The 27,017-nt window shown below is 44.5% G+C and overlaps 1 protein-coding gene across 1 annotated transcript in view; it reads left to right on the forward strand.

Moving 5' to 3' along the window:
• The first annotated feature begins 954 nt into the window (after nucleotides 1-954).
• The window catches only part of LOC128330647 (protein lifeguard 3-like), a 34,003-nt gene continuing 7,940 nt past the window's right edge, over nucleotides 955-27,017 (forward strand). The window contains exons 1-9 of the mRNA XM_053263813.1: nucleotides 955-1,596; nucleotides 12,671-12,752; nucleotides 14,673-14,758; nucleotides 15,654-15,718; nucleotides 17,183-17,236; nucleotides 17,663-17,713; nucleotides 20,160-20,199; nucleotides 21,904-21,941; nucleotides 24,996-25,083. Of these exons, the coding sequence (XP_053119788.1) occupies nucleotides 12,695-12,752; nucleotides 14,673-14,758; nucleotides 15,654-15,718; nucleotides 17,183-17,236; nucleotides 17,663-17,713; nucleotides 20,160-20,199; nucleotides 21,904-21,941; nucleotides 24,996-25,083 (480 nt within the window). The 5' untranslated portion in view covers nucleotides 955-1,596; nucleotides 12,671-12,694. The remainder of the gene's footprint in view (nucleotides 1,597-12,670; nucleotides 12,753-14,672; nucleotides 14,759-15,653; nucleotides 15,719-17,182; nucleotides 17,237-17,662; nucleotides 17,714-20,159; nucleotides 20,200-21,903; nucleotides 21,942-24,995; nucleotides 25,084-27,017) is intronic.

The following is a 27,017-nucleotide window of genomic DNA, read 5'->3' on the forward strand; positions in this document are numbered from 1 at the left end:
GGTCACCACATCTAAAAAAAAGGGCATTGGAGAAGGTTGTACAATGGTTGTACCTTCCTTTTTGTCCATTTAGGAGAGGAGAGCTGGTCTTGTGGTAGCAAGCATGACTTGTCCCCATAGCTAAGCAGGGTCCACCCTGGTTGCATTTGAATGGGAGACTAGAAGTGTGAGCACTGTAAGATATTCCCCTCAGGGGATGGAGCTGCTCTGGGAAGAGCAGAAGGTTTCAAGTTCCCTCCCTGGTTTCTCCAAGATAGGGCTGAGAGAGACTCCTGCCTGCAACCTTGGAGAAGCCGGTGCTAGTCTGTGAAGACAGTACTGAGCTAGATAGACCAATGGTCTGACTCAGTATATGGCAGTTTCCTATGTTCCTAAGGTGCAGAAGAGGGCAACCAAGATGATCAGAGGCCTAGAGTACCTTTCTTATAAGGCAAGGCTACAACACCTGGGGCTTTTTAGTTTAGAAAAAAAGATGACTGTGGGGAGACATGATAGAAGTCTATAAAATCATGCATGGTGTGGGGAAAGTGGATGGAGAGAAATTCTTCTCCCTCTCACATAACACTAGAACCAGGGGTCATCCCATGAAATTGATTGCCATGAAATTTAGGACTAGCAAACGGAAGTACTTTTTCACACAACACATAACTCACTTGTGGAATTCTCTGCCACAAGATGTGTCAGCCAACAACCTGGATGGCTTTAAGAAAGGTTTGGATAACTTCATGGAAGAGAGGTCTATCATCGGCTACTAGTCGGAGGGCTATATAGGCCACCTCTAGGGCCACTGCGCGAACTGAGAAACAGGATGCTGGACTAGATGGGCCTTGGGCCTGATCCAGCAGGGCTGTTCTTATGTTCTTAACTGGGGGCAGGTGGGAGGGGCAAACTCCTTGTCTGGGCTGCGCTCCCCCGCCTCCACTCTTGGCGCGCGCACACACACCGCCCCGCCAAATAGCCTTTTTGGATAGATTGCCAATAATCCACATGCTGGTCTCCATGACGAACTATGTCCTTGAGACACCCAATTCCGGGCCTTCACAGGCAGTGCTCTAGGCTAGGGAAAGCCTTTGTTAAATCTCTCAAAAATCGTGCGAGTTGAATACGCGCTAGAAAGAGAGAACGTGAACGCAGAGAAATATTGGCGGCTCATACAATTGTTGCGGCGTGGTCAAACGCCTGGAATGCTGGGTCTTTTCGGCGGCCCCTCTAGTCGTAAAAACAGCGTCTGGCTGGCGTTGCTACCTTGAAGCCTCAAACAGATGCTGCGTCCGTACTGTTCTTAGGTCTGAAGCCGACTTTCGCTTGTGGTGAAAGGGGAAGTTGCTACTGTTTTGGCTCACCTCTTGCGCCCCCCCCCCCCGCTCCACCCCGGTCCCTGCGCTCGCTCGTTCGGGGATGGAAAGGAAACCATCGCTGCTGCTCCAGTCCGCCCACACACACAACACACACTTCCCTCCCCCTCGGCTGTTCTGGAAGGGCTGGCCGGCCGGCCTTTCTCGGGGTTTGGGTCGCAAAGTAGTTGCTGATTTCAAACGAAAGACAAACTTTGTCAACGGGAGGAAAGAAGGCCCCGTCTCGAGCCACAGCAGCCAGGTAAGGATGCCGAGGACCGAGGCCAGAAACTGCACATGCCGCCTGTCCCCCGAGGTCACAGGAACAACCGCCGGGGTGGGTATCTGGCTAGGATAAGTCTCCAAAGTTCAGGTCTGGATCTTTAACCCGGACTTGATTATCCTGCTAGGATTCCGGGGCTGGGGATTACACAGTTTCGATTCGAGGGCAGTAACTTTCGGAGCGCTTCTCTGGGGAAAGGAAGGGCCATTATTGCCATGTGCTCGCGGTGATTCCTCCAGTCAGATTTGTGCAGCCAAGCGAGTGCTGATGTTCCTTTAAAACCTTGCAAGTTAGCTGTGCTGCTAAGTTCCCGCCAGATCCCATTCCTTCCTCCTAATGATATAGCCCCGAGATGACGCGGCCTCCTTTGTGGATGGCATCTTGGACTGAAGTTCCTGCGCGCTCAGCTAGCTGTGGTGAAGCTTTCTGCGCAAATCACTAGATTTCTCCCCATCTACATAGCAAACTTGTAGGGAGGCTAAAAAAAACACCCCTCGGTTCTGACTAGTGTGTTCCCTAATCCCACCCCCCCATCTGTGTGCAGAATGAATTTTGTTTAGTATCTATCAAGACAGTATGTGTGTACATGTATTCAGAATGGGGCCTTCCTGATTCAACCTGAGTGGGATCTAAAATTAACTGAGCAGACATCAAAAACTGTGGGAGTGCAGGCAGGATTAAAATGTAGTGAAGAAGTGACTATTAAATGTTTAGACTTGAATTGACTTATACCTTGATCTATGGATTTGTTTCATCTTGCTGGCCACTGGGTTTTTGAAATAGTTTATGCACTGATTTCAAGAAGCAGCACCCACAGGAGACTTTCCAAACTACCCGCTTTAGTTCAGGAGGAAGTGGTCTAACATCAGATAACTTAGGAGTAGTCAAAGTGGTAATAATAATAATAACCACAAACAACTTTGTTAGCTGCCCATAACAAATTGTTCTCTGGGCGGCTTACAACACAACATTAAAACATGAGATAAAAACACACATTAAATCATAACAGACCAAAAAGAAAAGGGTGTGTTTGTGTGTGTGGGAGAAAATACAAAATACAACGCAAAAACAATTTTAAAAAACATTTCAAAAAATCCAATTACAATCAAATCACAGTTTTTTAAAATTTAAATGCAAAAGGCCTGAGTGAACAAAAAGGTCTTTACCTGGCATCTAAAAGAACAAAGTGATGAAGCCAGGCAAACCTCACTGGGAAGGCTATTCTATAAATGGGGGTGCAACCACTGAAAAGACCCCCAAAATAAATAGAAACAAACATTTTCAGACATAATTCAGAGCACAAGGATCTTGGCCATGTCTGGTGGCTCCCCACCCTCTAGGCTTTACAATTATGCCTACACCCCAACTGATGACCCCTAGTCTGATGTCAGGCACACAGGGGCGGGAACAGTGCTGAGGTGGGGTCCTAGCAGAGCTTCCTTTCCCCAGCTAGCAACTAGGAGAAAATTTCCTTGCCTATCCTAGGAGGGTTTGTTACAAAAATCACTGTCAGATGCTCTTTAAAACAAAACAAGAAAAATATTTACTTAAAGATGTTATCTGAGGTTTGTTTGTTTCACTACTGATTAGTAGGGCTGAAATTTTGCTTGGTTACAAAGCTGATGATTTGAATTTCTCACAGCATTTAGTTATTTTACACACAAACAATATATTGTGTGTAAATGTAGACCCAATTTAGGTGGGCTATGGGGTGGAAGCTGCCTTGGTCTGCCTGATGGATAATCTCCAATTAGGTATTAACAGAGAGTGTGCTGATTCTTTTGGGTCTCTTGGTGGCTTTCGATACCATCAACCATGATATCCTTCTGGGTCACTTGAGGGAGGTCGGATTAGGTGACACTGTTCTACAATGGTTCCGTTCCTAACTCTCAGGTAGATTTCAGATGGTGTCACTTGGAGACTGTTGCTCTGCAAAGTGAGAGTTACTGTATGGAGTTCCACAAGGCTCCATACTTTCTAAAATGCTCTTTAATATCTACATGAAACCGATGGGAGGGATCATCGGGAGATTTGGCGCAGGGTGTTATCATTATGCTGATGACACCCAAATCTATTTCTCCCTATCACCTTCATCAGGAAATGGCATAACTTCCCTAAATTCCTGCCTGGAGGCGGTAGTTGCTGGTGTCTATCTTATGTTTCTTTTTAGACTGTGAGCCCTTTGGGGACAGGGATCCATCTTGTTTATTATTTCTCTGTGTAAACCACCCTGAGCCATTTTTGGAAGGGCGGTATAGACATTGAATTAATAATAATAATAATAATAATAATAATAAAAAATAATCTATATATTTAATTCACCTGGGTGCGCCTTGGAATGTGCGTCCTAGCGCCCAGTTGATTGGGTGGGTGGCAGAGGCGCCTGATTGGCTGAGGCGCACCCAGGAGGATTGGTCTCCGTAGCAGCGGCAGGCCCGGCCGTGGAGGCCAGAGGCGGTGGCGGGCCCGGCCGCGGAGGCAAGGCCCAGGAGGGGGGAAGAAGGCGGGCAGAAGTGGCGGTGGGGAGGAGAGGTGGCTGGGCCTGGCTCAGGCTGTCCGTAGTCAGGAAGCGGAGACTGGGGCAGAAGCAGGGGGGAGAGGTAACCATCGGTCCCAAAGAGCACACAGATGCTCTGTGCGGGGTCGGCTAGTAATAATAATTACCTATAAAGCCCTGAATGGCTTAGGTCCAGGGTCTTTTTTTTTTTGTCATGAACCTTGTCGCCTATTAAGATCATCTCGGGAGGTCCGGTTTCTCAGGCTTTTAATTAAAATTGATTTGGAGCTGTTCATTTTTATCCTGTGAAATTATTTTAATCATTTCGCTCTGTGATTGTTTTTGATTGTTTTTATTCTGTGAAATAAAAGTATTTTAATTGTTTTTTATATTTATATTGTCATTTGGATTGTGTACACCGCCTAGAGAAGTATATATCAGGTAGTATATAAATATGATAGATAGATAGATAGATAGATAGATAGATAGATAGATAGATAGAGCTTTTCACCTTTGAACCCAGTTCCTTCCCTGAACTGTACTTCACAACCCAGTCTTTATTACAGTCTGTCCTAATAACCCAGTCTTTTGTTTTTAGACTGTCTTATCCTTTGAGTCTCAGAACAACTCCTCTTTAAGACTTTTCCTACCCAGACCACAATCCCCATTCTAACTGAACTTCACTTCCAGCTTCTGTCACTCTCTGCCTCTTATGATCGACAGCTCCAAAGAGTTCTAAGCCAGTTTGCATAAACGTAGTCCTGCACCATTTCATCACACATCCTCCCTGTCTAAAAAATGTATTTAAAATCAAACAGTTGTCCCATCGGCTTCAAATTTAATACACAGAGTCCCACTATCCTGTACTACAACTGTGCCTGGATTCAGAGCTGCATGGCCAGCCCTTCCTGACATAAATTTAATTTTTTTCTCCATTGACCTCAATGTAAAAAAAACCCTTGTAGCTGACTATAGAGACATGAGGCCTTGCACAAGACCCATGGCAAAGTAATTTGTTTAAAAAACGAGTCAGGCTGTTCAGGAAAGAAGTACTTTAAAAATTAAGGAAATGAAGGAGTGAATGAATGGAAGTTGACTCCAGGGCACAGGGAACAAGTCTGCCCAGCGTACTATCATGTCAGCAGACACTTGGCAAAGCCACAGCTCCATCTCATTTTGATCCGCTTTATCCATGGGGTCTCTCCAGACATCAGAATCCTACTCCCAGAATGACGGAGTATCCCAGGAAAACGTTTTAGAAAGTGCAATTATTTTTAGATGCCAGTACTCTAGAGTCAAGCTCCATTCATAAAGATAAAACCCGAATAATTCCAGTTTTTAAAATTTATTTTTTATTTATTGTTAAATTTATACCCTGCCTTTCATTAAGAAAATCCCAAGGCGGCACACAATAAAATTTAAAAACATATTAAAAAATTGAGCTAAAAATATAAAAACAAATCTGATTTTTTTAAAAAATTAAATTAAAACACAAGCATAAAAACAGTACAAAATACAAGAAGCAGCAGTGGAGAAAATCATATAAAAGCCTGGATAAAAAGCCACGATTTGACATGCTTTCTAAAAACTGTGATGGAGACTGAGGAGCGGATACCCACCGAGAGAGCATTCCAGAGTCTGGGGGCAGCAACAGAGAAGGCCGTGTCCCGAGTGCACGACAACCTAGCCCTCCCTCATTGTCAGCACCCGGAGCAGAGCCCCATCAGATGACCTCGTCAAGCGGGCAGCAACCCTTGGGAGCAGGCGGTCCCTCAGATATCCCGGACCCAAACCAGTTGCTATATGGACAGTACCTTGCTGTCTCAGTACTGAATTTGGGCTAAATCCTGCTTTCATATGAACACACTCTAGGTCTTAGTGTGCAAAAGTGCTGTAGAAGCCCCATGCAGAAAAGCTCCAGGAAACTCAGAATACTGCCATACTGGTTGGGCTTGGTACTTTGCCTTGATACCAGATTTTCCTTTTGTAGCTAGCATTATGGACTCAGGCTTTAGATCAGGCATCCATACATTCTAAACTGGAGAGTTTTCTGAGGCACAAACGTGTCCATGACTTGAGATTTCCCAGTTTTGGTGCTGTATTTTTCCTTTCCAGAGGAAAGCAGATACAATTGGGAGGAGGAGAGGATGATTTGCTTTCACTTTTCCGTGGAATAGACTATAATGCTTTCCATGGAGCAAAGTAACTACTACCCATGGATGAATAGTGGTCAAGACAACATTGCTAGACATTTCCATGCATGCATTCATGTTTCCCAAGGGAAACATGAATGAAGGTATATAAAAAAGTGGGAAGAAAAGATGAGAGCAAAATGCTAGCTACTCAATCTACAAGATTGAGCTATCCATCGTTTTTAGACTTGATTACTCAGAGAATGATCCTGGAATCAGGACTTGCTGAGTAGGATGCATTGTGGACCACTAGTTTTAAATCTGCAATCCCATAGTGGCGTGCCTTTCAAGGAACCCCTCCCTGTATTCTGTCACAGAACCCCACCCCTTGCAGAGGATTCTGGGGCACACAGATAGTTCATGTGGAGCACACTGCGCCAGCTTGTTGAGCCTCACCATCTGTGTGAACTGAGAGTGTGGCATACCCAGCACTCAGTTTCTTTCCCCAAGGTGTGCCTGATGTTATGGACGTTCTTATTAAGGAAGCCCACAGTTCCCTGAAACACAGTTTGAAAACTACTGGGGTAGACCAAAACCCTAGACAAGCATGGAGGGTATAAACTATGTTGGTTGGGCACACCCCTCGTTGCTGACAGGCTTGCTGGCCATGCTGTTCAACCTCCACACATTGTGTCCTTGCCTGTAGAGGCAGCACAGAGTCCTGGAAGGCTTCCTTTATGCAGTCTAGAACCATAGGGGGTTCGAGGGTTCTACACGGAGAGGAGGACCCCTCCTTACCTTCTCCTTTGCAGGCCAGCCCTGAATGCACAAAGGCCTGGGAGGTGTGGGCAGTAGGAATGTTGGCAGAGGGGGCATGACTAGCAGGTGCCCACTACATGTTTACTGTCATAGGAACATAGGAAACTGCCATCTACTGAGTCAGACCATTGGTCTATCTAGCTCAGTATTGTCTTCACAGACTGGCAGCGGCTTCTCCAAGGCTGCAGGCAGGAATCTCTCTCAGCCCTATCTTGGAGAAGCCAGGGAGGGAACCTGAAACCTTCTGCTCTTCCCAGAGCAGCTCCATCCCCTGAGGGGAATATCTTGCAGTGCTCACACATCAAGTCTCCCATTCAGATGTAACCAGGGCAGACCCTGCTTATCTATGGGGACAAGTCATGCTCGCTACCACAAGACCAGCTCTCCTCTCCTGTCCTTAATACCTGAACAGAGCTCAGAATATGTGACAATCACACACTCTGTTTTTAACTGTGCATGCACACACTGGGAAGCCTGCTTAGCGACAGCAAAACAAACAAACAAAAAACGGTATCTGTGACCTCTATGTGTGCTAGCCAACCTACACATAGGCTGGCTAGCACACATCTGATACATGAAAATGTCTTCTGGCAGGATTATTATTTTTAAATACTGTGGCCCAGCTGCTTATGGGCAGCAGAAAATATGATCATGTTTCACTTTTGTTGAGGTTGCTGCATTGGCTGCCAGTTCGCTTCAAGGTGCTGGTTATCACCTATAAAACCCTTCAGGGTTTGGTGCCTGTGTACTTTCAGGACCGCCTCTCCTGTCCAAGTTCGACCCGCCCTGTGATGTCATCCCAGGAGGGCCTTCTCAGAGTTCCGGGCCCAGGGGAAGTACGTGGGGTCTGGGCTCGTGGGAAGGCCTTCTCTGTTGCAGCTCCCTCCTTATGGAACACGCTGCCTCCTGAGATTCGTAGTGCTCCCTCCCTTCTGTCCTTTGAGAAGCTTCTGAACATTTATCTGTTTTGCCAGGCTTTTGTTAGTTTTTAGTGTGTGTGTGTGTGTGTGTGTGTGTGTGTGTGTGTGTGTGTGTGTCAGTGGTGGGGTGGATTTGCCTTCGCTGCTTCTGTTTTAATTTATGTGAACTGCCTTGAGTCTAAGTAAGCCAGGCGGTCAATAAATTTGCTAAATAAATACATAAATAAATGTGAAAAGCAGCCGTTATCCCTTAAGTAAATCTTAAGAACTCTTGCCTCGACAAGTGAACCAAGGAGATGGGCTAGTTTGGATGATACATCCAAGGTGGCCTGCCTGCTGTGCAATTTGGGACATACAGAAACATGTTCCACCCCCGCCCCATTGTGTGTTCTCCTCTTCTCATTGCATGGTGGGGTGGGAAAGATTGTCTGAATTGCCACTCCACCCTTAATCTAAACACTGCATTAAAACGGTGTCTGGATCACATGTGACCAGGCGGTTCAGACACAGCACAACTCCTGCCCACAGCAATTAGAAGGGGGCTAGAACATGTCCTAGACATGTGCAAGGAGAAGGAACAGGATGTGCCCATGCACACTCCAGAGTGCATGCTAGGCTGGCTGGCTCAAATGCATTGTCCAAGCTGGCCTTTAGAGTGGTAAGCTGGATCATCTTTGACGTTCAAATCAAAGTTGCAGATTGTTATTTAACTGGAGTTTGTGTCACAGATAAAGCTCTGGGATAATGGGGAGCAGTTCATTGGGTCATGAGAATGAGTCATTTAGGATTGTTATATATTTTCTGTCAGGGCTCCTGCACCATTAACAGCTGTGTGGTGTGCTGAAATCCAACCATTGAATTATTTCCCAGCCTGAAGAAGCAGTGGTGGTCATGGGTGGGAGTGGGAGAAAGCTTCACCCGTTGAATACTTATCTTTTTCCCCATATGTTAAAGCCACTAGACATAAAAAGGTGGTAAGCTGCTTCATCCTGTTTTAGGATAAGTTCCTTGCTTTAGTCTTCCTTTTGTTAGATCCTTGGAAAGATGTAAATGTTAGAAGTATCTGGATATTAATAAGGGGCATGAAGATGAAGGATTCATGCTTGACCATGCTTTAAGGAGGCACAGTACGCAAGTGAACTCGCAGTGTGCAAGTAACCCAACAGAAGGCCGGAGTTCAGTACAAGGTTTGAGCAGGCAGATGGGATATGCTCCTTGAATTGACTCATGTGTTCCTTTTCATTTCTGGCTGAATATTAACAGAGTTGCTTCCTGTGCTTTCTTTTCTTTGTCTGTTTTGCATGTGGCTATTTTTAAGACTGCCACTGATGTGTGCAGTTGTTGACCATCATGTGTGTCCCAAAGAACAGTTCCTCTGTCTCTCAGTCATGTACACATGTGCTAGGTGAGCTGTGAGCAAGCTCGTGGACTGCATCATACTGTACTACTGTGTTCTAGTGACTTTGAAACATAAAAATTGTAGTGCCAGCTTCAAGCAGGCATGTTGTTTAGAGAAATCTGTGCCCCATCTCTGCAGGTGCAGCTCCCTCATGAGACCAGGTGAGGCAATAGCCTCAGGCAATGAGAGCACCATGGAGCATCACCCCACCTGCCTGTTGCCGCCACCTCCCTTCTTCTCTGCTGCCATCATCTCATGTCTTGGCTTCTCCACCACCAACACAAAACCCCCTCGTTGCCCCTGTCCTGCCTCCTTTACCAGACCTGCCCCATGCCTCATTGGCCCTGAAGTTACCCTTCTTTCCCCCTCGCTGGCTTGAACTTCCTTCCTTCCTCTGCTGCTTGGCTGGTGACTCTGTGTGGCAGCATGGATGGAGCTAACTTGTATGCAGTGGTGGCAGCTTCTTTCTCTCCATTAGTGCGCTGTCTCTCTCTCTCTGGCTTTCACTTCCTTTCCTGTTTCTAGCAACAAATTTGTCTGCTTTGTTCCTGCAAGAGAGTAGACAAAGCAGGCAAGTTTGTTGCTGGAGGGAGCGGGGTGAGAGAGGGAGCACTCAAGCTGCTAGTGCTGGCTCAGCAGCAGTAGTGATGAGGTGGGTGATGCTGCAGAGACTGGCGGGTGAAGCTACCACTGCTGGAGGCAAGTTCCATCCCTGCTGCCTCGCCAGCCAAGCGGTGACATGCTCAGGAAGGAGGTTCAGGCCAGTGAGGAGGAAGAGGGGTGGCATGGGGCCAGTGGTGGGGCTTGGGGCCTGCAAGGGAGGTGGAGTGGAGTTAGAACCGGTTCTGGCCCAAGGTGGGCAAGGCTGGTGAGGTTAGAATTAAGATAAGGTTAAGCAAGCAGCTTGTTGCTCTTCGCCTCATATGGTGAAAGGCAATGAGCCGGCACTACTGCTATGACATGTTTTTTGAAAGATTAAATTAATTCGATTATAAAAGCAGCTTACATCTCTTACAGCTTACAGAAACAAACATTTTCTCTGAATGTTTTTAAGAAGGACCTAAAAACATACTGTTTAGTCAGGCTTTCAGTGTATAGTTTTAAAGCTTTGGTTTTTGAGTTTTTATTGTATTTTAAATTGTTTTAATTATGTTAATGTTTTAATTGGTTTTATATTGTGAACCGCCCGGGGACTTTTTTGTATGGGGCGGTATATAAAGAAAGTAAGTAAATAAGTAAGTAAATAAATAAATGGAAAGGGTTAATCACTTCCTTTTGGTAGTGCTTCTGCAATTAGCCTTCTGTTCCTTCACACCACAGCTAGTCACTAACAGTTAGTGGATGGTTCAGATTTCTAGGAATAATGCCCCCTTGAAAGTACACCGCAGGTTACAGCAAATTGCTACTTAAATTGCTTGGATCCTCTTCCAGACCACTTCAGTGCTCAGTTGCACACTACAGTCTTACAGTCCACAGACAGACGCATTGCACCTCACTGTGTTTTTGAGGACTAACCATTCAGTTTTTAAAATGGCTCGCAGGTATCACTGGCAAACAGCTTCACCTGTTGTGAACTGAAAAAGGGAAGCAGGTGGCAATGTGAAACATTGCTGTGAACATTCAGAGAAGCGGGTAGAATGACAGGGCAAAGCCTGGGGTTGCTATTCCTCCGTTGAGAACAATGTGGTTTATTTTAAGCTAATTAAAGCAAATGGAATGTATGAGGTGCTCATTTTGTGTACAGGGATGGAGTGGACACCAGTTCTGAATTTTATAAACCCTACAGTGATAGGTGGGGAAAATAGGGTTTTGGAGCATAAATGACCAAGCCCTCCCCAACCCACACACACACTTGGAAATTACAGCATAAATATAGGATTAGGCATTCAGTTAACCATTTGGCTGAAGGAGAAAGAGACAGATAGTGGGAAGGAGGAATGGTCACTTTTTCCCAGGATACTGAAGCTGTTTCTCTGACTTGGGCCATTTCAGACATCACACAGAATCTAGTTAAATCTTGGTTCCATGTGACATTTCCATGCCTCAGCATACGCTTCCCAGTACCATTGCCAGCATGCAAGTCAGAAGAATTCCACTTCTTGCTATTGAACAAAACAAGTTTGGTCATGACATCTGCACTGCTGATCTTGGTTTATTCAAATTGCTTGGAAAAACCCAAGATATGGACCCAAGATTTGAAGTCGGCATCAGAATATCTGTTTATTTCAAGCAATTTGGCTAGAATAAACCATTATCATTCAGTTTGGATGCTGAGATTGTTTTTAACAATTGGAAGCAGAATTTTTCCAACTTGTACACAGACAGTAATGGTCAGGGGAGTGTGTACTTCTGAGTCTAGGAGATGTGCAGAACCAAGATTCAGCCATGGATCCACATGGTTTCTGAACTGGCTCTCTGTCTGAAAATAGATGATACAGGCTGCATTCGTGTATAACACAAAACTGGATTTTAAGGGGCCAGAGGTTCCCAGACCTGTATATCCAAATGCAGGAAACTCCACTTCCACGAGGAGAACAACCTGAGGTTTCCTTTTTAAAACTCCAGTTTGTACCTTTGGGTTGTAGTGAGTTTCACCACCCCAACCCGAGGTTGAACACAGTGTGCGTTACGTCTGAATGCAGAATTGCAGGCTGCATTTCCTGTAACTGGAGTTGAGGGAGGAAGTGCATCCCCGTCTATGGCCATGATTGGCTGTGCGAGCTGTCCTTCATGCAAGAAGGAAGCCCACACAGTCAGTTTTCCCTTCTCTGGGAAGACGCTGTGCTAGCAAAACCAGAGGACTAAGCTTTTTTGAGTAATAGCTCTTTCTGCCCCAGTTCCTTATGATGTGCTACAGGCACTATATTAGAAGTTTCCTTTTTGTTGTTGTTGCAGGCACAGCCTTTGAGTGAAAGGAAAGATCCCTTCCCTGCTAACAGTTGTAGAGCCATGGCCACCACTAGTGGAGTCAGGCACTCGCCATGGCATAGGCCAGGTTGAGGGGCCCAGAGCCTCCATCCTCTCCTGGGGGTCAGCTTTCCCTGAGATAAGCAAACACTTTGAATTCTATCCCACTTGCTGTGTAGTTTCTGGTCTAGCACATCCTGCTAGTCTTTGAACAAACAATTTGGCCTGTTATATTCCAGACAAATGGCACATGGAGAATGTATGTTGCTTCAGGACTGAACACGTCTTCCCTATCCTGCCTGTTTTGTTAATCATCCAAGGCTCTTCTAACATGAGGCAGGGACTATAATAAGTTTTTACTTCTTGTTGTTTTTCCAAGTATTGTAAGCCTTATTGAGACATCATGCCAGAAATGAGTCCTCCGCCCTATGATTTCAAGGAAGCTGAAGCTGGAGCTGAAGGTGAGAAAGCATTTTCAAGCATATCCAGCTAAACAGATTCTGTGAGGGAAGTGAATGGTCATTTTGGCTGAGGAAAGCCTTGCATGGGGTTGAGGGACAGAAGAAGCTGCATCATCTAGCAGGAACACTGGAGATCTGACGTGCTAGAACACAAGAGATGGGAAATTTAAGGGAGGGGTCAGGATGTATTTAGGAAGGTGGGTGGAGAAATGTTGAAAAGAAGAGCAGAACACACAGGAATTTGAGAAATGAGGCCCAGTTAGAAAGTGGAGTGGACGGGGAAAACCCTTGCCCAAAGCTGCAGGATGAGAAAGTCTTTATGGCAGTAATCGTCACTATTTTTCTAGGAGGGGCCACTTTGGCAAAAAGTGTTCCAAGTAAGAGCCATTTCCCACTGTGCTGACCTCTGCACACTGCTGCACTTTTCTCAGTACCAGGAGGACCTTTTAAGGGAGACTTTGCTCTCTCTTGAGAGCACTTCCCAGCACTGCATGCACACCTTCCCAAATGGTGCAGGGGACCCAGTTTCAAGAGCGCCAAGTTTCCCTTCAAGGAGCTCCTTGGTACTGTTCAAAGTGCTCAAGTTCGAAGTTGGAACTTGGGTCAAAGTGCAGCACTGCATAGTGAGAATGGTCATCTCCACATGGTGCCAGGGGAACTGTGCAGAGTACTCAGCTTTGGCTGAAGCCTCACACAGGCCCAAGAAACATGTAGGGAGCCCCCGGGCTTTACAATAAAGAACACTGCTTTATGGGATTAGAAGGAAGGAGGGAAAGGTGGGTAATAGGCCTGTGCAGTTTGATAGTTCTGACAGGTGTGTCAGACCCCATAGTCCGCATGTTGGGACTATCAGAATTAATTCCGCAAATGATAGGAGGAAGCCACGACAGTTGGAACTCCAACTAAATTCCTTCCCATTGGCACAATATTATTCCTGGTTCCAACATGTTTGTCGGAACCACCCTCTTCTGCCCTTCTGCCTCCCCACAACCTCAGCCTCCCCTCCCCCATCCTTAACTATACAGTCGGCATCACTGCCACTGCAGTTCACCGCCACTGGCTCTCCATCATCGTGGCCACCATTGCTGGGTTGCTATGCTGCCGCCAGGCTTCCATCGGCAGGTCTCTGGTGTTGGTGCTGCTGCTGTGGCAGCTGCAATCTTCACTGTGTGTGAAGGGGGTGGGGGGAAAGGGCCTTTTAAAAAGGCAAACCCCATATGCAGTGTTTGCCCTTTTAGGAATGCCCCAAAGGTCCCTAAGGCATGGTGCATTGTGGGAAGTGTAGTTCCTTTAAGGATTCAGTGCTGCAGTGGCCCAGCACTGGTGGCAATGATGATAAAGACCTGGCAGTAGTGACCCAGAGCAATGGCTCTTTCAGCTGTAAAGGCAAGGGTGGGGAGGAGGTAAGAGGGCAGTAGGGGTGGGGGTGGTTACAGCATAATGTCGGTAAAATGTTGGATCAGTACCAATCCAACAGTGTTGGAGGGGCCATGTTGGCTTCCATGGCATTTGGGGGGGGTTTGAGTTGGATCGAGTTGGAATTGATCCAACGTTTTTGCTGGTTGGCCTAGTTGGTAAGGCAGAGAAACTGAGTAGCAAAAGGGCTGAAAGTCACCATAGCTAATGAAAGCAGGATAAATAGGCTGAAGATCAACAGTCTAAGGGAATGATGATTGACGGAGACAGGGAACGAAAAGAGGTCCCAAATAAAAAGAGGTGCTGGAAAAACCCCTCATAGGATTCTAGGAATGAAAGTGGATGTTTGCTGTGGCAGGAAGGACAGGTGAGGGAGCTCTGGAAACTAGAGGCTATGGATCAGGGGGAGAAATAATGATACTGGGTTCCACATATTTTTGACTGCAGGTTTATCTTAGTGTATAAATGAAACAGGTATTGCCCTTTTTCGTCTTCTTTTGACAGGTTACAGCAATGATATAGAGGAAGGTGGGGATTTCCGCATTGCTTACTGGGTTGAAAAGAATGTCCGGCAAGCTTTCATTCGCAAGGTAACTAATGAAAATACTGCAGGACCTCGTTTAAACAGGGATGCTGACGACGTGGAATTATCCAGGTGCTTAAAGATATGAAGTATTTGCCTTTTCTTAAAATTCCCTGCACATTTTGACATTTTTATCATGAAATCAAAGGAAAGGGGAGCCCATTGGGAGCCCAAAGAAAAACCCCAAAACAAAAAAACCCTCAGAAGAAGTATAAAATGCTGTGCTTTAATCAGCTATTAATCTCTCAAGATAACTGCATCTGACTTAATCCGGTGTCGATCCTACTTAGAATGTTATTAGCATCTCTTATTTCTGTAAGCGTGTTTGAGTCTTTTTCTTTTCTGTTTTTATTTTTGTATCATTGAATGTAATCTCATATTCATTTTCTATAACGACAAAAGGGAAAATAATGAAAATATGCAGTGTGTGTGTATATTTTCATAATGATCACCTTACTGAGCAGGGAAGTGGACTAGAAGACTTGCAAGATCCCTTCCAAACTTCTGTGGTTCTATTCCTGTTTGGGAGCACCTTCTCCCACCTCCCAGCATTCTTCCGTCATAGTACAGGAGCCAAGACCATGTTTTGTTTTGTTTTTGCCTGAGAGAAATTTCGTACTGGTAGTCGAGACCTTGTGAGGTAATACTGCTGAAGATTTCCGTTTAGGTCAGGCTTTGGCGAATGGGAAGGAGCATGTTTGTGTACGTGAACACCTGTGAATGTGAGTGCTGTCTAGAGAGTGCGATGGGATGAGGTGCTCCAGTATATGGTTCAGCAAAGAGCCCCTGTCCTTTGTGTGACCTCACTGCCTGGATCTCTGGGCATCTGTAAGTGGAAGTATGCTAGTGTGCATTTATGCATGTAGATACCTAATCTCATTTGTTTTTGTCTCCACCTCCAGGTCTACAGCATCATCACTCTCCAGCTACTGGTGACTGTGGGCATCGTTTCAGTCTTCACCTTTGTGTAAGTCTTCCTGTGGATCTTTGGATCACCACTGAATCTTTCAAGGGCTGGGACAGCAACCTGGGATTATGCTACAATGTCAGGAGGATTGGGAGAGTAGTGAAGATGGATAAGAGGCTGGGCAGGAGGAGGAGGAGGAGGAGGAGGAGGGACACTTGTGGGATTGACTGGAGCAAGGTGTGTGTGTGTAGGCAAATGCCCCTGCTTAACCATTTACAAGGATGGGGTAGCTCATCTACATCAGTGGTTAGGGGAACATTCTGATGGTGGTTATTGCTCTTGACACAACTACTACAGCAATAGTGGTGGGATGATAAGAGTTAAGCACACCAACAATGTGCTTGTCTGTATTACCACAGATTCTCACTGTTACAGATCAGAGGGGAGAGGGAGGAGGACATCTCTTCTAAGTACACCTTGCATCTGCAGGCAGTGTGCCCCCCACCCCTCGGTGGGGAAGACTGAAAAGCACGTGTTTTCCCCACTGGAAAGCTGTGCCGATGTGTGACTGAAGCGCACAGAGATGATGTTCCCTCACCCCATTTTTTGCTTGACATGTTGAAAACGATGGTGAGTCTAGCACAGCTGTAGAATGGTGGGCCTCATTGCAGACCGGAGAAATAAGATTCTCTGGGAAACCCTCTCTCTGCACTGTGTGCAAATGTTTCAGTAACAGTGTACTAAAAACGCACAGTTATAAGCACAGCTCAAACCTGAGCTGGATATGAGCCCTGAGCAGTGGTCATGCTGTTCAGAACCAAGCCAAAGGTATAAATGTGTGAGGTGTCAAAGGAAGGGTGGTCTCAAACCAATGCCCCTAGCAGTCAGGATATTCTGTGCTGGGCTGGGCTGTGGTCCCAGATCCAGGGTCATGACACAGAAGCAGGCACCCTACTCCCTGCACTGTCAGGACAGACAGACTATTGCCTTATCTTTGCTGTGCTGCAGCACCACCCCGATGATGGACAGATAAGATACTGCTGCTGGCTAGACAAACCATCTAAGGAGTCAATAGGGGCCTTTCTGTCCCTATATAACTGTTGCTCACCCTCAGCCTTAGTTCCTCAGCCTAAAGCATTTGTCATCATGAGTAGCGACGCCAGCTGTCCCACCCTTCCCCACCTCCTTTCCCCCTGAGCTGTTTTCTCTGGAAACCCAGCTATTGACCTGACCCTGCCTCTCTCATCTGCCTCCAGCCCCTCAGATATGTGCCCACATGCTCCAGAACCTTATTATTCATCTTTGAACCCAGCTGAGGCCTGACAGAACAAACATTCATGTCCATGAATTCCAGTGGGGAAATGGAGCAAAGTCTATTCTTTCCACTACGATAGTGATGATTTATATAGCATCATTTGTGTACATGGATACTTTCAAGGTTTGCTTTCAAGTCAAAAATAGGTGGGTATTCTGATAATATTTGATGACAAGTATCCTATCTCACACTGTCTTCCTTCTCCACAGAACACCTGTGAAGTTATTTGTGCAAAGGAATATCGCGTTGTACTTTGCATCTTAGTGAGTATCACTGTTTATACAAATGCAGGACTGAATGCTGAGATGGCTCTAGTCTACTGGGTGCCTAAATGGTGTCATGTAAGGCTCTCTGTCTAGTCTCTACCGTAACTTCCCTCATTACCATTCCATTACAGTTGTGTGGTGCCAGGCCTCTTTAGAAGGGAGCACATGGTACCTTCCCAAGAGGAAATGCCCTGCCTTCTTAATCTATAATCTGCTAATTCTGATGAAACTTTTGTATGAATGATTTGATTGATGACTGTTGTCTGCCTTTGAAAAAGAACATCAGTCTGCCTTCATGGTACAAGGAGGCTGTGAGGGACCATTATTATGAGGGATCTCCAAAATGTAGAAAGCAGTTTATCATTTAGAGTTGCTAACTGGCCAGTTTTAAATAGGCAATATCTGTCTTGTTTGCCTCTCCAGTGTTGTATTCTTGATCATTTACTTTATACTGGTCTTCTGGAAGAGCATCCAGTGAGTATCTGTTAACTTCATTTGTGATTTCATAAAGCATGGGATCTACTCATTTCAGCCCCTCAGTTTATCAATGGATAGAAGACCTCTCTAATCTGGCAGCTTTTGAACTGACAAAGAGGACTCCCATACCAGGATTTGGAAGGACTATTTAGAGTTATTTGCATAATTCCCTCTGTTTATTCCAGATCAATAACTGTGTTAACCCTTTCATCCTCCTCTGCCCTCCCCCCTTTTCTGTTTGTTTCTGGGTTCCCCCCCCTCAATACCACCGCCTTTTTTGTTGTAATTACTTTGTTATAGCATGGGGGGGAAAGAATACAACTGTTAATTGGAGGTGGGGGGAGCATGGGATCCAAAATTTGCTTGGAATCTAGGGAGGGAGGGAAGGTGGGATTCTGTCATGGCTGGGATATGATCTTGGAAGACAACTTCCAGCAATGACCTTGGTCATTGGATATTTTATTTTATTTTATTTCATTTATTGTTAAATTTATATACCGCCTTTCATTAGAACAATCCCAAGGCGGTTTACAGCAGAATTTAAAAACAAGATTATAAAAATAACACAATTAAAATATTAAGCTAAAAATATAAAACAAATCTGATTAAAAACATTAAAAAACAAGCATAAAAACAATTAAAAATACAGTACAAAGAGCAGCAACGGAGACAATCATATAAAAGCCTGGGTAAAAAGCCAAGATTTAACATGCTTTCTAAAAGCTGTGATGGAGACTGAGGAGCGAATAACCACCGGGAGAGCATTCCAGAGTCTGGGGGCAGCAACATAGAAGGCCCTTTTCCCGTGGGCATGACAACTGAGCCTCCCTCATTGTCGGCACCCGGAGCAGAGCCCCCTCAGATGACCTCATCAAGTGGGCAGCATCCCTTGGGAGCAGGCGGTCCCTCAGATATCCCGGGCCCACACCGTTAAGGGCTTTAAAGGTCAAAACCAGCACCTTGAATTGGACCCGGAAACAAACTGGTAGCCAGTGCAGCTCTTTCAAAATGGGTGTGATATCCTCCCATCGGGCAGCTCCGGATAAAACCCTAGCTGCCGCATATTGCGCTAGCTGCAGTTTCCGGATATTCTTCAAGGGCAGCCTCACGTAGAGCGCGTTACAGCAATTCAGCCGTGACTGAACTAAGGCATGGGTAACCATGGCCAGATCTGCCTTCTCGAGAAAGGGACGCAGCTGGCTCACTAGCTGAAGGGACCCCTGGCCACCGCCTCCACCTGAGCTTCCAAAAGCAGAGCCAGGTCCAGTAATACCACCAAGCAAGTTTTTATGGATGTAAAAGGGCAAAAACATTTTTAAATTAGTCCCCTTCCCAAATTTCCCCTTCCCATCCTTTCTACAGATGGTTTGGAGCAAGGCACATACTGGCTGACATCCAGAGTTATGCTGACATCCAGACTGTTGCACTTCTTCAAGGATGTTGTTCTAGCGAATTCTGCTAAGTTGTGAGCTTGCATTCTGGACTAGTGTTGTACTGGTCCAACAGGGTGTGCTTGTTCAACCTGTGGTGTGTCTCCTGCTGAGAAAGCTCTTCCTCAGTCCATATATGTTGCAGGGGATTATGCAAAGCTATCACCTATCCTTGTTGTGCAAGTGCAATCAATGTGTGCATAAGCAGACCAAGAGTGCAAGAGATTGTGCAATGTTGAGCATCCGCTCAGTTATGAGACTTCCTCATGGGGGTGCATCTTTGTTTGTTGCACTAGTGCAGCATTAGTCTGGATGTCAACCAATGACGGAATAGAAAGAGACTCATTGAAAAGCTGCCTGCCTCTAGCAATAGGCCTTCCTCTTTGTTCAAAATGATGGTTGTGGAAATGAGTCAGGGAAGTCAAAATTGTGTTCACTTAGGTTGAAGGGGAAGATTAGATTTTGCTCCAAGGTGGAATTAGATAAAGGAATATGAGGGGGGTTACAGCTGGCAAACTATCTGTCTATCTATCTATCTATCTATCTATCTATCTATCTATCTATCTATCTATCTATCATATTTTTATACCACCTGATATGTACAACTCTAGGTGGTGTACAAAATTTAAAATATTTAAAAGTCAAAACAAATTAAAATACATGACTCAATAAAAACAGCATGAAACAGTTATTAAAACAAATTGTTAAAATTATTAAAAATTAATTCTAATTAAAAGCCTGTGGAAACAGGAGAGTCTTGAAGGTTTTCCTGGAAACAAAGAGAGAAGGAGATGCTCTTATTTCAGCAGGGAGCATATTCCAAAGCCCTGGGAAGGAATCCAAAACCATATTCCAAAACCATGGGAAGGAATCAGGGTATGATATGTTAGGTGGATATATTATGGTGGTCGGGGGACACTAGAAGATCCTCTGTACATGTGCCAAAATGGGTCTCTTTCTGGAAGTGAGACCACTTGAGTGTCTTCTAACTCTGTCTTACGAATCGCTTTCAGGAGACGCTTTCCATGGAACATTATCCTTATGACTATCTTTGTAAGTAGAGCTTTTGTTGTAGGCTTGAGCTGAATACATTGGAAGGATGTGATGTCCCCAGTAGTGGGAAATGGATGCTGGTGGAAGAAGGGTCTGGGGCGAAGACTAAAGATAGAGACTGTATTTGGCAGCCCACAAATCTTCAGAAAAAAGGCATAGTCCACATTAGTTTACTTTGTAAATAAAATACGTGTGGGGAAATGATCATATCAAGAAGTCTAAAAGCCTCATTATGTTCAAGTAATTTGCCTAGAATATTGTATTCTTTTTTCCCTTCTTTTCACTTGGCTGTCAGACAAATACTGTTTACCTTTCTTTCCTTTTTCCTCTTCTTCTAACAAAAAAAGCAATGCAGTTGAAATGTGGACAGTAGGCTTTGTCTTTAATTTTCATTAGCAAGACACAATAGCTTTCTGCACTTCTCTTTACAGAAAAAATGTATAAGGTGTATGTGTGCAGGGAGTTTTTCTAATAACAAAGTCGATTTTCGTTACATTGCTTTATAATGGAATAAATTTGTAAACTTAGAACTAAAAGTGAATCCTACAGTTCATATTTTATTCATTTAATTATGCCCTACACTTACTAAATCAGTTCCAGCAATGCTTAATTGTACATAGTTTCTTAGTTATTGATATAGGAGGATCTCTAACAGTTCAATATGTTCTGGTTGTTAGAGAATTTTTATAACTTCAGTGCCCAGTGGAAGCATGATTTTCTGTGTACACTTAAAAAAACATACGATTCTGGCTGACGTGATGCATACTCTAACAGAGTCGGAATACTCTGTGGGGTCTGCAGGAGAGTTGGAAGGCAGCCTTGATGCTGGAGAGCAGGCACACAATCAGCAGTATTGCTTTTTCTCCCATTCACTACAATGGGAGAAATAGGAGTGATATTGACTGAGTGACTGCTGGTTCTCTCCAGTGTCTGGGTTACCTTCTGACTCTGCCCTAGCCCCAGCCCCAGCATGGAGTGTTCTGGCTCCATTAGAGTGCACGTCATGTCAGCTACTATTTGTATCTGCTTTCATATTACCTACTTCATCTCAAACACAATGTTTCCAGTAGAAGTAGATCATATGTTCAGTGAGTTTTCAAGTGATGACATAACACTTGAAGTACATGCATGGGTGAATCAGCCCTCATTTATTAATTATAACCTGGTGCTAGACATACTTGACAACTCTGCCAGTGTGGCATTTTATTGCATTCAGTAACGTAATTTGTGAGGATAACCCAACCACTCCTGCCTGCCATGTATCATGTAATGGCAATGGAATGGTGAAGAGCTTCTGCTTGCTGGATTTTTTTTCCCCTGTGCCATCCTTATTCCTGCATTGATTTCATACTTGTATTGACAAAAGGAGAATAACTGAAATTGAATAACAGATTAGGTACCATACTCAGTCAACTATCAGATGGAGAAGCTGAAGAACTGCAACTATTTGACAGTAGGGTGTAGGCAGAGGGAATGCTTGAAGAGCAACTCTTCACAAATTTCTGTGGGGGGCGGGGAGAAAAGCTGTTTTTTTGTGGACAGAAAAATAAGTTTTGGGGAAGATATGGGTTATTAGATTTGGCAGGGGGGGATTCAGTAAAATGAGGGGGAACTCCTCAGATGCTCTTTGGTGGGGTGGGTGCATTTAGGATAAAATAAGTCCCAGAAATTGTTTCATTTTCTGTTTTCCCTTTCCCCCTCTAGACTTTGGCCATGGGAGCTATGGCAGGCATCATTGCTAGGTACAGTACAGAAATAATTGGAAGTGGTGTTTTGGATGTTTGTACAGTGCAAAGCTCTTTGAGATCTGTATTAAAAAGTTTCTAATGTGAAAAACAATTGTACCCAAATATTGAATATCAGTTGTTTGACAGTGATTAATTGGCACAAACTTGGATAATCTGGTGGTAATTTTTGTTAGGAGAACAAAGCCCTCTCTTTTCAAGAATCTTTGAACAAGTATCCTTTAGCTTTTGTTCATCTATGCTCTGTTGTTAGTGGTTGAGCATCTACTACAAACCACCTTTTTCACAGGCCTTTTTTACCAGCCTGGAATTGGTAAATTCCAACCTTGTAAAATTTGTAATTCACCAGGTCCCCTTCCCCATTTTTTAAAGCTGAAATCCCATTGTGTTGGGATGGATCCAAAAGTTCTTTTCTCTGGAGGAAGAAGCCCTTTCTATAGAATGCGTCTCATCAGAGGAATGAAGAAAACTTGAATGCAACCGATCACAGTTATGTATTTATTTGAAGCCCATACTGCTAATCCCTGGTAACTAAGCCAAGAGGTGGGTTGTAAAGTCATGGCTTTCTTATATTTATAAGAGGGAGAGCAACTATTCATTCCTTGATAGCATCCCTCCATTGTCTGTTGTTGGTGCCTCCCTTGTGTTTCCTTTTTAGACTGGAAGCCCCTTTAGGACAAAGAACCATCTTCACATTCCTTTTCTGACCCCCCCCCCCATTCTTTCTGCTGTGTAAACAGCCTTGTGAACCTTTTGTTGAAAAGCAGGATATAAATACTTTTTAACAATAATAAAACTGGGTTCCTAGGCTCAGGGGTGCTCCAGGAAAAATCTGCCCAAGTGCCCTCCTGGCCCCAGTGAGCAGGAGTGTGGGCGGGCGACAGGGAATGCACATCTCACCTCCTCACCACAGCCTCTAGCTGCCACTTTGCAGACAAGCGGGTGCTTCTTCACCCACCCTCCTCACTGCCACTTCCACCACCGCCTCCACTCACCATGAAAGTGTGGTGGGTGGTGGTGAAGAGGGTGTGCAAGCGGGTGGTTATTTCCCATCACCCATCCGTCCGCCAGCAGCCATATGGGGTGGGTGTCGAGAGCAGAAGGTGACGACCCTGGGTCTCATGTGACCCAGGCTGTAGCTGCCCCTACTGACTTTGCACCCTAAGTGGGCACGTAACTAGCTTTAATAAATCTATGGAGTTCTTTGCCATGGGATGTCATGATGGCCACCACCTTGGATGACTATGAAAGGGGCTTAGACAAATTCATGGTGGACAGGTCTATCAGTGGCTGTTAGTGTGGTGGCTGTGGGCCATCTCCAGCCTCAGAGGCATGATGCCTCTCTGTGGCCGCCCCTCTTCTTTGAAACACCTTTCCCCCCCAGATTCATTCAGCCCCCTCCTTAGTGGCTTTTAAGGCCCTTCTTAAGACCTACCTTTTTCACCAGGCTTTTGCCCTTTAATTTTTTTAAAAAATATTGCTATTATTGTTCAGCACCTAGGGGAGCAAGAGCAGGAGAGAGGGCATGCCCTCACCTCTTGCCTTTGGGCTCCCCAGAGGCAACTGGTGGACCACTGTGTGAAACAGGATGCTGGACTAGATAGGCTTTGAGCCTGATCCAGCAAGGCTGTTCTTAATGGGTGGACCAGCCCTGATCTGAAGGCACACAATACAGCCACCTTGCTATGAGCTTACTCTTGTGTAACATTTAGCTATTTGGCATGAAGGAGGAGAGCTGCTCTTGTGGTAGCAAGCATGAATTGTCCCCTTTGCTAAGCAGAGTCTGCCCTGGTTTGCTCTTGAATGGGAGACGATATGTGAGCACTATAATATATTCCCTTTAGGAGATGAGGCTGCTCTGTGGGGAGCAACTGCATGCTTGCAGCAGAAAGTTCCAAGTTCCTTCCCTGGCATCTCCAAGGTAGGGCTGAGAGATACTCCTGCCTGCAACCTTGGAGAAGCCGCTGCAAGTCTGTGTAGACAACTGTAAGCTAGATGTACCAATGCTCTGACTTGGTAGAAGGCAGCTTCCTATGTTCCTAGTTCCATAACTTGCACAACTTCTGTGTACACAATGTTACTGGGCTGATCAATCCTTGCCTTGTGTGTCAGCCCATATCTTGGACCTTATATTGGTCCATTGCAAATATACATGACATCAAATCCCTCTCCAATGCTAACAAGAGATAGAACAGCCTCTGTTTTATTCCTCCTTTGATGTTTTTGACAGACACTGAATAACTCTTGAAGAAATCTCTTGTTGTTCCTGGAATAACATTCCAGTCTCTTGTCTTCTATTGGCTCCATTATCCAAGTGATGCTTGGCATATAATTTTGTTTTAAACATGAAGCAAATGTCACAATTGACAATCTTGGCTGTACAGGGTTGGGTGGGATACTTAAAAGGAAACAAATAAATACATATGAAGACATTTTAGATGTCTTTACACAGATGCTAGCCAGTTGGTGTCTGCAAAACACCATTGCGTTGGTGTCACACAGTGAAGTTCCACACAGCATATTGCAGCTAATTACTAACTGGGAGAAGCAGAGGGTTCTCCCCCACCCATCCATTTTACAAGCAATACATTTTCAACATGAACTCTGTTAACTTAAATAGATCTTACTTCTAGATACCAGGACACATCTCTAGCCATTTCACTCACTGTATTATAATCATCCCTATAATTGTGGCTGCCAAACATTGCATTAAAAATGTTGGTGGTTGGGGGACTGGATATACTGAAGATAGAAGAATTGTCTGCTTAAAACACGGGAGGTGGCAGTAATGGGGGGAGGGGATGAAAATGTATACAAAATCAAGAGATGCAAACATTCAAATGAATGTTTTGCAAAACAAATAACATTCACATGAGGATTTTTGAGAAAAATATGATTTTGGCAATGTAGCACTGAAGCTGAAAAAATATTATTTGCTATAATTATGTCTGAAAAGTATTTTTTTCCTATTGATCTTTTGTAACAGGAAAATTGTTGACATTAAAAAGATTAGTAATCCTAAACAAACAAAAATGTCACTCTTGTTTGCAGCATGCACGAAACCAAGGCAGTAATTCTTGCCATGATCATCACAGCTGCAGTATCCATAACAGTCACTATCTTCTCTTTCCAGACAAAGGTAAGGTGCCCCAGTGTGGAGTGAGGGAATGCACAACCTAGAACTAAAAGGTTAAAACAGGGAAAGTCATAAAATGGCTGGGAAATTCTGTGATGGGCTGGGTAGCTTAGCTGGTGTTCACCAGAAGCTCTCTCTCTTTTAAAACAGGGATTCTCAGCCTTGGGTCCCCAGATGTTACTGGACTTCATCTCTCATAATCCCCAGCTCCAATGGCCTTTGGTTGGGGATTATGGGAGTTAAAGTCCAACAACATCTGGGGACCCAAGGTTGAGAACCCATGTTTTAAAACACATAGCATAGCAATCAGCAATATTGATTGTGTGGGGAGAGCACTGATCTTAAAAGGAAACAAAGAAAAATGTTTACAAACATTTTGAAAGTTTTCAAAATGGCGCAAGTTTGGGTTGAAAGAGAAGTGTGTTCTGATCACCAGTGATGACAAGGTTGCTAGCTAGTAGGTGCCTGTAACACTCCTATACTGCAACTAATGTGCTAATTGTGAGACACAGAGCATTTTTTGTGCCACCAGAAATAGTAGCTGGATGGTTGCCCTATAGGGAATATGCCAGCTTAGCTATTTGATTGCACTCTGACAATATGAGCACTGCTTTTCAGAACATAATCTGGATCCCCTACAACTACTGCATAAGCATTGCCCATCCTTAAGGCAAAAAGAACCATGTGCAGGAAAGGCCGTCAGTTGAAGCCAGTAGCAGAGGATGCTGCCTGCGGCGCATGTGCAACCCGCTGGTGGCAGCCCCATTTGTGTTTATATGGGGCACGCATGCCCTAACCACCCCCTGAATCTGACATCATACACAGGAGCATAGCCAGATATGGAAACAGAGCCATGCAGCCCCATTTGCAAGGCGCTTCAGTCAGCGCTGGTTTCCAGCCTGGCTGGGAGCACCTCCCTCTGCCTTCAACTTTGGAGAAGCCACTGCTAGTCTCTGTAGACAATACTGAGCTAGATGGACCAAGGGTCTGACTCAGTATCAGGCAGCTTCCTGTGTTCCTACTTTATTTGTATCTGGCCTGAATGGTGGGCAATCCCCATATTACAACTCTAGTTGAATGGACAGGTCTTCTGAGTTAAAGTGTACATTCAGGGGAAAACACATGAGCTCCTGGGACTTCAGAATGCAGGCTGTGGCTTGCAGGTTGAGTGTTTCTCCATGTAAAAATGGTCCTTGCATTAGACAACTGGCACACGAGGAGAATGCTAAACTAGAGCCTTTCTCCCTACATCCTAGCTTTCCACGGACAAGAGCACAGAACTCAAACATGTAATTTATTATTATTATTATTATTATTATTATTATTATTATTAATTTATTTATTTACACAGTCAGACAGGTGTTATTGACTGGTTTGTTTTATCCAGACATCGAGTCCATTAATAATAATAATAATAATAATAATAATAATAATAATAATAATAATAATTCGATTTCTATACCACCCTTCCAAAAATGGCTCAGGGCGATTTACACAGAGAAATAATAAATAAATAAGATGGATCCCTGTCCCCAAAGGGCCCACAATCTAAAAAGCAACGTCAGATAAACACCAGCAGCAGTCACTGAAGGTACTGTGCTGGAGGTGGATAAGGCCATTTACTCTCCCCTGCTAAATAAACAGAATCACCACGTTAAAAGGTGCCTCTTTGCCACGTTAGCAATTCCTACCTAAGAGCATCTCCATCTGTGATTGCTTTTTAAAAGACCCTCAAACCACACCTGTTTTCTCAGGCTTTTAACTGAAATTAATTTTAAACTGTTGAATTGTTTTTATCCTGCGAAATTGTTTTAATTCAGTTTTATATTTGTGTTTTAAATTGTGTACACCAGCTAGAGATACACATATCAGACGGTATATAAATATGATAGATAAATAATAAATATAAGAATGCTGATGAAAAATGTATACCGCCT

The sequence above is a fragment of the Hemicordylus capensis genome, chromosome 1 (assembly GCF_027244095.1).
Source record: "Hemicordylus capensis ecotype Gifberg chromosome 1, rHemCap1.1.pri, whole genome shotgun sequence".
Classification (NCBI taxonomy): domain Eukaryota; kingdom Metazoa; phylum Chordata; class Lepidosauria; order Squamata; family Cordylidae; genus Hemicordylus; species Hemicordylus capensis.